This window comes from Saimiri boliviensis, chromosome 8 (assembly GCF_048565385.1).
Source record: "Saimiri boliviensis isolate mSaiBol1 chromosome 8, mSaiBol1.pri, whole genome shotgun sequence".
Lineage (NCBI taxonomy): Eukaryota > Metazoa > Chordata > Mammalia > Primates > Cebidae > Saimiri > Saimiri boliviensis.
Window position 1 is genome coordinate 2613919 of NC_133456.1, and position 14407 is coordinate 2628325.

Genomic DNA, 14407 nt, shown 5'->3' on the forward strand with positions numbered 1-14407 from the left:
TATTCTTGAACCAATAAAGGAGAATGGCTGGTTGAGATGGGGTGTGGGTTAGACCCAGTCCTGGACTATTGGCTGTAGCTCTGTCCCTCTCTGCCCCATTCAAGAGAGCATACAGGATTACAAAATGAGTGGGAATATCATCCTTGTTGGGATAATCTCCTCGAGTCTGCTTGAGCTCAGTTTAACAAATCACTGGCGATTTTCAGTATTTTGACCAATATTGATAGTTACTTGCAGCGTCATTCAAACTTGCCACATGCTAGTATGTTACATTACAGCTGACAACCATTATACCAATGGAAATTGTTAAACGGGCACCATTAGTAAACACAGTGGACTCATTTTGAACACGGAGATAGATGAAATAAATGAAGATGGATACAACTCAGAAATGAGTTGTCTTAAGGTGGTCTTCAAAGCAAACTCATTACAACAGTGAAATAATGGCTTTTCTATTTCGGAAAGAGTAATAATAATGAGAATGAAATGATGCAATGAATTGAGAAGAAGTGACGTCTCAATAGGATCATTTGAGAAAGATTCGCAATCTTGATGGTAGCAAAGAAAACAGAGTTGGTCAATATGGGAAAACCATTACCTATTGCTGTCTTTGGTGGCTCAAATCTAAAGGTAACAGGTTGCAGAACTATGCCAAAAGCAAACCAAAGGAACATATTTATGAGAATTATTATCTGGCAAAGTCAAGAGTTTCTGTGTTTTTTAGATGCATTGGCTTAATAATTTAAATGTTCTCTAAGAATTATGAGAAAGAGAAAATTCTGCACATTAGATGCCAATCAGAGAACTTAGTTTAACTAAAACTTTCAAGTTCTCATTCGCTGTCACTTTGGGGAAAATTCTGAGTAGGCACCCACATTTTTTACTTAAAAGCACACCCATAGTTGTGACGTAGCTACTGCTACATTTTGAAAGAATATAAGAGCTGCCTTAGTTAACAATATTTACAATTTTAGCATGATCTACTCAATGAACCTATGTACTATTCCCTCATCTAACCATGGAAAAATATTTCAACCAGATGATTCAACTTACCCAAAGGATATATGCATTTTATATGTTTTTTCTCTGAATTTCTTCCATATCACAACAATTTAAAATATATTTATTTCAAAAAGTATTTTTTGGAAAATTATACTTCATAACCAGAAGGATGAAATAATTAATTTACCAGGTTCGCTCTGAGAGACCTCAGGATCTGGTTTCTGAGGAAGGAGCACATCTTTTGGAGCTGAAAGAAAAAGATTATAAAACACGGTGTACTCTTAAGGTCCCAACTGGAGTGAGCTTAACTTACAGATATCGAAATCCCAGAAAGCTCAATGCATGAAGCAAAAGTATTTTTACAATGGTTAACAACCAGAGTTGAGAAGATGCCTGTTATCTTCAAAATGGATGAATGCTACCGTACAGGGAAGATTCTGGTGGCAGTAAAACAGAAATAAAGTCAGTCACAGTTCCTTTTGAAGAGTTCCTTAAGGAAGAAGAGATAGCTAACACAATAAAACAACGAGGTAGAGTGTCCTCTAGTGGTTTCCAAAATGGAAGTCAATTTTTGCATGAAGTGGTTAGCTGCTGTTTGATATTCATGCTTAAAGTCCACTAACAGCAACAGAAAATATGTATCTTAGATAAGGCACAAAAATGGCTACAACTTGAGGGAAACAGTAAGAAAGGAAAAATCTTGACTATGTAAGAAGATTAACAAAACCTCATTCTGAATGAGTAACTTACAGTTACTCGGGGCAGGGGCAGAAAATGAAGCAAAAGGACTCAGCCAGTCGTTAGAAGATACCACAGGTAAGGTTAATGACAGGGCTTGTTACACAGTAAATGACAGCTGTTGCCATTTTTGTCTCCTTTAGTGACACAGCTTCCGGTCTATTAGGTGTCAAGCATGATTCACATAAACGTATGAAAGCAAAAGACAAAAATGTCAGCTGATCAAGAGGCCAACTCCTATGCAGTCCCTGAAACCCAGTATCTTTTTTAATGTTTGTATTCTATTTTAGCAAAATAAAACAGTAGATTAGAAACTTGGTATCACATTTCTCAGTGTGGAAAATAGTAGGGTGATTTGCCTATTGTTAGTACCAGATTTCTGTAACAAAATCTCATTCCACAAATAGGGTAAAGTACTTCAACTCAGTTTCCCCACAAGGAGGCCCTACCCAGCCCTACTCCCTCAATGAAAGGTCTTCCCACCACATTACACCTTTCATACATACCAGGATCTTTTTGTCAAGCAGTGTGATTTCCTTGCATCTTATATGACGCTGGGAAAAAAAACTGTGATTCAGGCTAGAATCTTGCCTTAGAAGAAACATGAAGGAAACTTTTTTTATCATGAGGTGGCCATCCACCACTTTACCATTAGTGTAGAAATAGGTTATATAAAATGAACCATCTATTTTTCTTGTTTTTGGGAATCATATCTAACTTGCATGCCACATCTGCTCTTAGACTAGGCCGGTAACTATCAGTGAAATTACAGTTGTGAAACTGGTACACTGAACAGAAACCTGACTCAGAACCTCTATGAGCTAAAAGGTAACATGCAAGGATAGTTGAAAATATGGCTGATTTTTTTTTTTTTTTGAGACGGAGTCTCGCTCTTGTTACCCAGGCTGGAGTGTAATGGCGCGATCTCGGCTCACCGCAACCTCCGCCTCCTGGGTTCAGGCAATTCTCCTGCCTCAGCCTCCTGAGTAGCTGGGATTACAGGCACGCGCCACCACGCCCAGCTAATTTTTTGTATTTTTGGTAGAGACGGGGTTTCACCATGTTGACCAGGATGGTCTCGATCTCTTGACCTCGTGATCCACCCGCCTCGGCCTCCCAAAGTGCTGGGATTACAGGCTTGAGCCACCGCGCCCGGCTGGCTGATTTTCTTAAAAAAGGAAACCTTAAAAAGATTAGTGGTTGATAAGGTGGAGAAAACCCACCATAATAGTGAATACTTTGCCTTTGCATGTAGTTTCTTGGGAGATTCAAATAGTAACATACGAGAAATTTCCAGCCATAAATGAAATAAAATGTTTATCTTGAGGCCGAAGGAGAAGGCACTTTGATTTAGCTCTGTGAAGGCTATGAACATTCAAAACAGCCTTTAGTTTATAAATAGCCTCGTTAGTCACAGTACTAGACCAAGCTAAAAGGACCTGGGAGTAAGGAAAGGAGAAGCCGAGGAGAGATGTGGTGCTAATAAATCTACCATCCTGTAAATACATTATTCACTGCTGCTCTAGTTTGCTGAGGAATTTAGGCTGCGGTAATGTGGATTCCAGCTGCTAAAATTGGCGCTTTTCTTTTAAACTATGAAGTGATGATTTAATAAACTGCCTTAGCAGACTTCCTAAAGCAGGTGAAATCAGTGGAAAGGCAAAAAATAGAAATATTTACAGGAAAGTAATATGAATCATTCTCCTACTTGGCCAACTACAGCTCCAAGAAATTCAAGTTGATTTTTTTTTCCTATGTAGCATTCCTGTGTATATTAACCTGAGCTAAGGCAGGATCCCGACAACCTTTATCTTTCATGTCGGGAGAAACTCATCAATGAAAATAATGACAACTTCCTGAGAAGGCAGTTTTGATTTCTTTATAAGAATATTTGTTATAATTTTAGACCTAATTAGCCGACTTATACCATTTATGCTAACCAATCTTTTTGAATAAAGCATGTCACTCCAAAGAAAAGTCCAGCTAACACAAGACAAGTAGGAATGGCCAATATCTACCATAGACAAGTGTAAATGCATGTGCATGAATCTTTAGAGTCAGAAAATAATGTGTTTTGTTTTGATAAAGTTAGAATATGAAGTCTGCAATAATGTTTACCCTGGCAGTAGACTACAAAGAGACCAATTCTCTTAGCCAAGTAACACGTGTATATTACATACCCTTTTCACTTCAAGACTCTCTATTCCTTTATTCTAACCTTGTACCATGAGGGCCGGTCTGAGAGGAAGCCCCATCAAAGGCCACCTGCTGGCTTTCCCTATTTCTTGGGCCACCCTCCCTTCCATTTCATGTGACACCTTTTACTTTTCATTATTTCTATGTTTCTCTATTTGTCCGTGTTTCCATTTCTCTCTGAGTTACTTCCCCTCTACCTATGAAACAGTTCAAATACTCTCATATTTCCCCCCAAATATTATTCCCTTGACGTGGCTTCACCTTCAAGCAATCCCTCTTTCTTGCTCTCATTCCTTTAATCAAAACACTATATATCTGCCTCTGCTTCCTCAACTTTTAGATGTATCTTCTTCATCCACCGTGGCGGATGAAGCCTCCACTTCCCTCATTTCCTGCAACAATGCCTTAATCATATTCTCAGGTCCAGGAACTCCGAAGGCTGAGTTGTCTCTTCATCTATTCAATAGCAAAACGTAACTTGTACTGATCTAAGGGCTGTTCCAGGTTTTAGTTGTCTTGCTTTGTCAGACTATTCATACTGCTCACTGAAGACACATTAACGTTTCTTTTTTCTTTTTTTTTTTTTTTTTTTGAGATGGAGTTTCGCTCGTTACCCAAGCTGGAGTGCAATGGCTCGATCCTGGTTCACTGCAACCTCCACCTCTTGGGTTCAAGCAATTCTCCTGTCTCAGCCTCCCGAGTAGCTGGGACTATAGGCGTGCACCACCATGCCCAGCTAATTTTTGTATTTTCAGTAGAGACGGGGTTTCACCATGTTGACCAGGATGGTCTCGATCTCTTGACCTCAGCCTCCCGAAGTGTTGGGATTACAGGCGTGAGCCACCACGCCCAAATTAACCTTTCTAATCAATGGTACATATACTCATTTAAGTTTCTAAAACCTGGAAACTGCTAATTCTGAAGCACACAGCCAAAAGGTTTCAGAGTGGGATTCGGACATACCCGGTCAAGCTGGCAGCCTCTATGACCCCTCTCCATCTCATTCCCACTGCAACGTCATTGCCAGGCTTCCCTCCTTAGGCCTTTTCCTGCCTCACCTCCCAACTCCTTTCCTGGTTCTCCCCTATCTTTTTTGACAACATCTGGGGGCTCTTTTTCCTCTGCCTACTCCTGAAATATAACTATGCTGCCTAAATATTTGATTTCCGGCTTCTGATTTTCTCCACCTATACTTTCTCCTCGTTGAATTTATCCAGGATTTAAGAACGGTCTAGATGTAAACAAGTGACTCCTCAGTCTGTGCTCCAAATGCTGACTTCTCTTTAGAAGTTCAGAAAGCGTTTTCAACCATCAGAGTCTTCCCACTCAAAGTTCTGCTGGCCCTACAAGCCTAGCATGTACACGCCCATCTTCATTCCTCCCTCTGGGTCCCCTGTCTCAGTAAACCGCATGACTATGTGCCACCTGCCCAGTCCAGAAACAGTATTGTCACCCTTCTCTCCGTAACAGCGTGCGGTCATTCTCTAGGTGTTTGCAGTTCCATATCCAAAGGCATTTCAGCACTATTCCCCTGGTTGCCTTTCCACCAATTTCTCAGACTTACCTTTCTAGATTGTTGCAGATCTCCTAAGTGATTCCTTGCTACTCATCTTTTTTTTTCCAGTTAATACTCCATTAAAAAAAAAAAAAAGGCCATCTTTCCAGAATGCAGATGTAATTATATCACTCCCATGATTACACAAAGAAACGCACACAAATTCAATGGCTTCTAATTGTCTAGAGAAAAAAATCTGAAGTGCTTAGCATAACCTAAAAGCTCTCAAATATATCAATGAAGTCTCCATCTCTCAATAATCCCATCATATGGCCGGCAAGATAGTCATTCTGAATCATGCTGTTTCTCAGCTATATGGAGCACTTTTTATACCTCTGAATCTTTGCTTCCTTAAAAATCATCAATAGCTACTTGTCTATTAAAACCTGTCTTAAAGCTCTTTTTCTTGATGATACCTTCTCCAATTCATTCATTTATAATGTATTACTTCTCTGTGATTTCATTGTGTTTTGTTTATATTACTAGCCCATTAATTACTAAGATTTGCCTTGTTTTACAGTTATTATTCCTGTTTTCTCTACTGCACTGTGTTGGGATAATATCTAATTCTTTTTATCTTGATAGCGCTAAGCATGAAACCAGGCCGATCAGTGGCAATCAGTATTTGCTGAACTGAACATGCATTAGTGCAATTTTTTTCAGAGCAAATCTGGAAAAGATGGGCAGTGCTCATGAACCAGCATCAAACTTTACTAAGCAGCATTGTTATTATTATTAATTTTTTTTAAACAGAGTCTCGCTCTGTTGCCCAGGCTGGAGTGCAGTGGTGTGATCTCGGCTCACTGCAACCTCCGCCTCCTGGGTTCAAGCGATTCTCCTGCCTCAGCCTCCTGAGTAGCTGGGATTACAGACACGCACCACCACGCCTGGCTAATTTTTGTATTTTCAGTAGAGACGGGGTTTCACCATGTTGGTCAGGCTGGTCTCGAACCCCTGGCCTCATGATCTGCCTGCCTCTACCTTCCAAAGTGCTGGGATTACAGGCATGAGCCACTACACCCAGCCACTAAGCAGCATTTTAAAGACTTAAATGGACCTCTCCCAAAAGTCTCTACTTCTTTTCCAATTTACTCTTGTAAAACAGTATTAAAAAATCTAGGCCAGGCATGGTGGCTCATACCTGTAGTCCCACCTACTTGGGAGGCTGAGACAGGAGGATCACTTGAGCCCAGGACATGGAGGCTGCAGTGAGCTATGATTACATCACTGCATTCCAGGCAACAGAGTGAGATCGTGTTTCCAAAAAAAAAAAAAAAAAAAAAAGGAAAGAAAAATCTAAAGAAATAATTCATTAATCACATCAGTGGCATAGCATATAATCTTAAAGAGATTTAGAGGCAAAGTACAGAGTCACTAAAACTTGAGAGAAAAGCATACTGGTATCTAACATATCATCAGGGCAAATAAGCAAATTGCTGATAACTCCTGATTTGAATTCTCATGTGTGAGAAGAAAGATATCTTGCCTCTAGGAAAATTGATTAAAAAAAACTATTTAACAAAGAATAAAATTACATAGTATATCTTTAAGGGGAAAGGTAAGCAGCTTTAGGAAAAAATGTCTAGAAGATGCTAATGAAGCATTGTAGAATGGTCATGGGAACAGTATGCTCTTAGGAAGGTAGTTCTCGACCCTGCTCTTCCCAACTCCCATTTTGATAAAAAGTATACATGGAAATAACTGCTAACTGTTGTTATATTGGCTTGCTCAATTCTAAATGTATTGTCTTCTAAGACTGTATCAGAAAAAAATACCCTTATTAGGTGAATAGCCAATCAGGTTTCTCCCTAATATAAATCTGGCGATATTTTTAAAGTAAGTAATCTAAGCAAATGATTTCAATTTTTAAGAAATATTTAGAATTAAACAATTATTCACCCAAAACTCCCCTCAAAACCAGTTTAACTGAAAACATAAAACGAACTACAGAAATTCCAAAGACTACCAATCAGGATTTTCCAAAGGGAAGAGACACATAGAATATTCAGGACTTGGACAGCTTGCTGATATCCAGAGTTTCTCCCTGGGTTGCTCCTGATGACTGAAACCTATCCCAGTGCCTGGGGGGCCGGAAGGATGACCGCAAAGCCACAACGGCTCTCGGTATAGAAAGGAACTCACAAGGAAGACAGAGCTCTGATGAACTAGACCCCCTCCTGTGTAGAATCCAAGTTAAATGGGACCTATAATCTAGCGAGGGCGTTCTTTGCTCTGAATTCTAAATCATTCTTCCAAGGTAGATGAGGAGAAAAGCCACTGTCATTTTGGTGTGGACATGGAGCATGGGCTCAATTTGTCAAGATTCCTCATTAAATGTAATAGATAATTCAACTGAATGGCTGGAAGGTTTTTTCGAAAGGCCTCACTGGATGAAGCTGGTGTTATGCCCAGGAATCTACAGAATGGAAGTGCTGTACAGTGACTCTGAGACTGACTTCCTCTTCAATACAGGTCAAGAAATCCAAGTTTGTTACTTCTGATCGCTCTCAGAATAAATTTTGAGATAAATGTCACAATAAAACATAACTCGGTCCTGACCTCAGCATTACGTTTTACATCTTTAGACTTTTACGGAAGAGTTTATTTCTCTAGGATACTAATACGTATTAAAATACACATGTCATTTACCCTGTTTTCTGAACTATAACCCATAGGACCTGGTAAAGTAGTTGGTTCATTAGGATGTGAATTTGAGTCTAGGTAAAATCTAAACACTGTTTGAATACCACAGTGGTAAGAGTTGCCTTGTGATTATTCCTGGGGGTGTCACACTTCTGGGGCAATGGGGAACCCTGACCATAATGGCAGGGGCAATACCAGGTTTAGGGACAAAGCCTTAACTCTGAACACGTAGAGCTGGAGAGGTGTCAGAAGAGCACTAAGAGAGGTCTTAGTTCTCTAGGAGGTAGCTCTCTACTCTGCTTATCCACACCCCTATTTTCATAAAAAGTATAAACAGGGATAGTTGTTAACTATTTGAAACTTAGAATGTCGTATAATAATGGAAAATTAGAGCAAGCTTCTTATTTACTATGCTGCATTTTAATAAGTACAAAGTACAGCTCAAAAAGATAAAGTTGCAGGTAAAGTTTTCCTATGACTTCATATCTCCTGTGCCTTAAAAATTTATTGACCATGAGTCATGCCCGAGTGTCTTAACTTTTAGTATTTATTTTTCATTTTTTATAGTTCAACATTCACGTTTTCATGCTTTCTTCTTTTCATTGGTTTTCTCCTTTGGTCTCAGCTTTATATTCAAATCCAAGCTGAGAGCTTCTTCTCATATAGTTTTGTCTGTTGATCTTTAAAGTCAGATTTTAGTTTCCTATTATAATAACAAATTTAATATACTTGGTCTATTTAATAACTTGGTATATTCTTAAAACTTTGATATGTTTTTATCCCTATTCATTATTCACTAATCATTAGTTATTTTTCTAAGACTTTTAGTATATTAATGTTTCAAATGTATTGTTGTTATTTAAAATTTCGTGTTATTTGGGGGAATGTTACCTTGGTACCTTCATATATTTATTATCAGAATAAAGTAGTTTTATAGCTAAGTTTTAGTAATTGATTATATTTACAATTATGCTAAATAAGGCAAATTTAAAATCATTAGCTGAATATGGAACATAAAATAATCTTATGCTTAACACCTAAGGTGTGCTAAGGTGTAGCCTGAACACTGATAAAACAAAGCATTACTCATATAGGAGTCAGACAGAAAACTAAACCTTAAGCTCTAGAACTAGGTCAGTTAGACTTCCAGATAATTTTAGAACAGTGAAATCCGAGAAACTGCAAAATTTCAAATTACAAAGCATCAGAGTAAGATGATGACTTCTGTGGAATTTTCCTTCAAAATGGAAGGTTTCATGATAGGTCACATTTCTCTTAATTGATATTAAGAGACCACATCGAAAACTACAGGGTTTTTTTTTCTCCTTGTAGAAAAACAAGTATGACAGCACCTAATGGCAGAGATTCTGAGGTATGAGTAAAATATTTGTGGTGGGAATCCAGAATCACTACCTGGGTCAATCATCATGTGATGGTGCTAAACATTTTCCTTTCCCTAGACCAGATCTGTGGTAGCAAAGCGTCCTTTCCTGGTATCCTGGGTGGGTGTTCTTTAGATGTTTATTGTAGACAGGCCATGTATTGGCGAAAGTTTTAAATTAGATGATTGGCAGAAGGAAGCACATTCAGGAATAGTGGAAGGGACAGGAGTATAGTCTCGGGCTGGCGAAGGAAAGGGAAGCAAGCAGGCTAAGAAATGCCATTCACATCCATCTTATCTTCAATAACACAACATGAAGGGAAGCTCTGTGGAATAAGCTCTTCCAATGACGTACTTTTTTACCAAGTCCAGAAATAAATTTAAATATTAGGTTATAGAGAAAGACTTGTTTTACAAGTGTTAAAGACTCAATCTGCTATCATAACTATTAATAAACAATTTGCTAGAATAATCCCACTAACCTCGAACTTTTCAAGCTAAAATGTAAAATATATATTTACCTGGTTGTGTTTGTGGGATTCTTGGGCGTGGTGATGTTTTTGGCTTAGGAGGAGCACGCGGTGTCTGCTTGGGAGCTAAAAGAAAGGATAAAGGTTTGGAAATCTTGAGCCCTTCAAGAATGGCAGTACCTAAGCTCAAAGATGTTTACTGAGTGACTGGCAACCTCAATACCCAACAGTGAACGCTCCTAAAGATCTGCAAAGTATAGGAAGATAACTTCTTTATGTAACAGAAAACAAAAGTCACATTAAATGATATCTAAGATGTTCGGCTGGCAAAATGAAACTTGAGATTTCAGAAATATTGACATCAAATACCTTTTAAATAGTTTGAAGATAAATTTTATAATAACAAGCATTCATCCTTATAAGTTCATATAATTTTATCAGAATATTTAGCTGTGCCATTTTAAATGCAAATACATGTTTTCTAAATAAAAAACAAAGTTAACATATTATATTCCAAATATATAGTATATTTTAATAGCAAGTGGCAAGGGAAACATTAATCTTACTAAACAAAATGCAGTTTTAATTGGCTATATGGGGAAGATAAATTGAACACCAAGAATATTTTCTATGGAGAGTTATTCCTTTGCTGGGCAAATCCTAAAGAAATTATAGGACATTCAGTGTAAAAATCAATTTTTTCTTCACCAAAAAAATGAAAAATCTATCCTGCTGAAGGAAAAGAATTATCAGACGCAGGTGGCAGCTTGTGGCAAAACCTCATTTGGTTGAACTAAAGTGTGTTTGGGATAAAGAAAGGTAAGGAGAAACATGGTCAGCGTCAGACACCTTAAGAAAAACTTGCTGAAAATAAGGGTTATTTGACACCAGAAATTTCTGAAGGAGTCTGCAGAATCTTCTTCCTGATACTAAATGAAAAAAATGGAAGGAATACAGTGATTTCAGTGGAATCTTCTTTCCTATAGAGAGATGAATACTGATATATGTTGGAGATGACCTGGTTTAGAAGCCTGGAACTTCGGGGTTTAGAGCTCCCTTTGCTAATCATTGGGTATACAGTCTCCGGTCCTTAATCAAAGTGATACAATTTTTAGGAAGCCTCCCGATCTTAAAATTCTGTGATTCTAGAATTTCTCAGAGTTTGTGATTTTCTGATTCTCAACTACCCTACTTGCTACAGTTCTAACTGATGTGCTACTTACTTTCCCCAGAAAATAAGAAAGACCATCTGAAGGTTAGGCATGTCATGAAGCAATTCCACGAAAAATGATACAGAATAAGAATCACTAATAGCACTAATTGCAAGGAGACATTCCCATAATATTAATTACGGTTATTAAGAACGAAATTTGGAAAAGTTTGGTATAACTGATAGATTCCATTATTTTAGTCAATGTAGATTTTTTTTTTTTTTTGGTTAAAAAACTGTAGGGTTTATAGGCAACATTTAGTAGGATATTTAGCAGACAATGAGTAAACTTAATATCCACGTCTCCCCTGGAAGCAGAGCCATATAAAAATATTTAATGACAGTTAAAAAAGAAGTTTGGGCTTATTTGTAACCTTCTATTCCATTGAAACCTATAGCTATTAAGAGAATTTATTTAGAATTAAGAGGCACATTTAGATACTCATTTGATTATTTTTCATTCATTTCAAACTCTAATATGTAAACTTTTATGAGAAGCCAAATTAATTGGTTTGATTTCAGTTTTTCTTATTTGTATGCAGTGAAATGGCCAAAGCAGTATAAAAAGGGTGGAAAGAAGTCAGGTATCTGAATAACTACAAGGTGACTGGCCAGTACATCCCCTTACATGTGGATTGCACAGTCAAACCTGTTTCTGGAGGTTTCTTTTAATGTCAGAAGCAAATTAGAAAGCTTAAATTATTTTTTACATGATCATAGAACTTGTAAAACTAATTGAGATGAATCAGAATTAAAATCAGAATATATACATTTAAAAATAGATCAGAATATAAATGTCCTTTTCCAGAAGCATTCCTATTCTCTGAATTGAACACTTGCAGAGCAGCAGAGAGGTGTTTTCAACCATATGCTAAAGAACAACCCTCCCATTTAAGTAATTATCAATGATAGCAGGACATCAGACAGGTAGGCTTACCCATCAAAGACTGTGGGCAGAGTAATAAAGTCAGGGCCTCTGATGGCTTGAGGTGACCATACTGACATTCTGCAAACACTCACCTCACATATGATATACAAAATAATGTATTTACCGGGTTCAGTCTGAGGCTCATCTGGGCTGGGTAGGATTATAGATTGAGAAGGCAGAGGAGACGTTTCTATGGTAATTGAAGGAAAGTACACTGGTTACTATAGCACTCGACAGACTTTGAGTACAGTTGACAGACCAGATGGTAACAAATAGATTTTTCAAAATAAAGAAAATTGCAAGTCTGCAGCAAAACAGCATTCCTACTCCTTCACAACGCATTTGGTTAAAGAAAAGCTTGCAGATGCAGCTTATAAAGTACTTCTAAAACCCTCATTTCACAGGACTCTACCTCAACAATGCTAGAAAGATATATTCATTAGGAATCATGACGGGATAAAGGAATTTTTAAACTATTACAGCATGAGTCAGTTAAGCAGCACTGAATTTCACTTAAAGAATGGAGAAAAAGCCACATGTGTAAATAAACGTGATGGGATGAGTGTTAATTGCAAGTGTGTTGCTAGGTCAGAAAGTATAAACGGATCATCACATCAGAGAAGCATGATCTGAAACATTCAACACCAGGGCAAGCTGGCAGAATGTTCCGAGTTAGGAAAAAAAGTACTTTAGGTTCAACAGTTCTGCTGACCAATGCAGAGAAAAAAGCAAAGTCTTGTTACACAACTGAATTGAAGGAAAGACATTTTTGGACAGTGGTTATGGATAGGAGCACCTTGAAGGAAAAGTAACTGCTATGGTCAAGAGTGATGGTGTAACATGAATTTACAATGAGAGAGGCCCAGAGGTTCTCGGGTGGTGGCAGCAATTGAGGACAGAGAAGCACACAGGGCTGAGCTACCGAGAATATTACCTAGTGTGGTCTCAGGTGGTTCAGACACATGTGTAATAGATTCCACAACTGTACCAAAACAAAGGAGAACAATTTTAGAAACTGTAAGAGATTAAGCTGTAAAGTATTTTTTTGAATATCAAATTTTGTTAAGAACTTGCCTCGTGATTTTACAGACAGGACAATACACAGGAAAAAAGAATTAGGAGAAAAATCCTATTCTGTAATACGAACCCTCCAATTAATATGATTTAACTGTCATTAACCGGGTTTCAAATGTTACTATGCCTTAACCTTTAGACTTCAACAGAGAGACAGGAATGTACTTCCGTATTCAGAGACAGTCAATCATCACTTTAAGAATTCAAGAATGTTGGAAGCTATAGCTCTTCAAAATCTGTTTAATTGCAGGAATCAAGAACCACAGCTTGAACTTTCATATTCCATGGATGTAACTGATGTTCATTTAGAAGGTGTCGAATAAATGAATCGAAGCGTAAAAACCTTTGCTACCTTCAGTCTTTGACTCCTCTGGCCAGAGTGGTGATTTGGCAGTGGGATATACATAGTCTGTTTTGGCTGGTGCTAGGGAAGAAATGGGAATGGCTGGTTAGCGGCGGGCAGCCCAAAGCATACTGTAATAGAACCCTGCATTTAATTTGAAAATAGAACTGAGCTATCTTAAGCAGATTCATTCTTGAGATTAATATTTAGGTAGATTTTGAAGATAACTCCAATTTAGGAGGGCAGAAATGAAAACAGGAAATGAAGGCAGTGTGCTATGTGGGAAACACACATATCCCATACATAATATATGGCGAAGCCAACAGCAATTCTACCTGGAACAAAGCGGATACTTCCCCTTCCATTTTTTTTTTTCATGTAAGAATTCCAGTAAGAAACACACAGAGAATGAGTACTTGGAGAGCAGAAGCATAGATAAATCCAAAAAGTGATATGAAAATGAAAATAGGTTGTGCGTATATGTACACATTTATATTGAAAGAGCGATCAGAATTAAAAGGTTCGCATTGTCATTTCAAGTGAGAATAAGGAAATTATGAAACTTGCATAGCAATACAGCAGATATAAACACAATGTGCTGTATACAACATTCAAGACCCACTGGATGAGCACGGACAAGCTGTGAGGAGCAGGCGGCTATGAAATGTCACAAAGCATGAGGACATCCAGAGATGACTTTTGCAATGAGATGAAAAAGCACGTATGCTTGACTTCCCATTGGGGAACATTTTTACCTATAGTCTCCTTTGGTGACTCAGTGCTAAATGTAACCGATTCCAGAACATCAGAAACTAGTAAAAAAAAAATAAAATAAAATAAAGAAAATGGTACAGTTGATCAAGAATA

At 37.8% G+C, this 14407-nt stretch overlaps 1 protein-coding gene across 15 annotated transcripts in view; it reads right to left on the minus strand.

Moving 5' to 3' along the window:
- ABI3BP (ABI family member 3 binding protein) overlaps window positions 1–14407 on the minus strand; it is a 248398-nt gene that overhangs the window by 46190 nt on the left and 187801 nt on the right. For 8 of the 15 annotated variants that reach the window (XM_074403568.1, XM_074403564.1, XM_074403565.1 and 5 more), the window contains 7 exons: window positions 14296–14352; window positions 13550–13621; window positions 13058–13105; window positions 12248–12313; window positions 10037–10111; window positions 1190–1249; window positions 599–646 (listed from right to left, as the gene is read on the minus strand). In XM_074403568.1, the coding sequence (XP_074259669.1) occupies window positions 599–646; window positions 1190–1249; window positions 10037–10111; window positions 12248–12313; window positions 13058–13105; window positions 13550–13621; window positions 14296–14352 (426 nt within the window). The remainder of the gene's footprint in view (window positions 1–598; window positions 647–1189; window positions 1250–10036; window positions 10112–12247; window positions 12314–13057; window positions 13106–13549; window positions 13622–14295; window positions 14353–14407) is intronic. The other 7 variants (XM_074403569.1, XM_074403567.1, XM_074403558.1 and 4 more) reach the window with 5 other exon arrangements.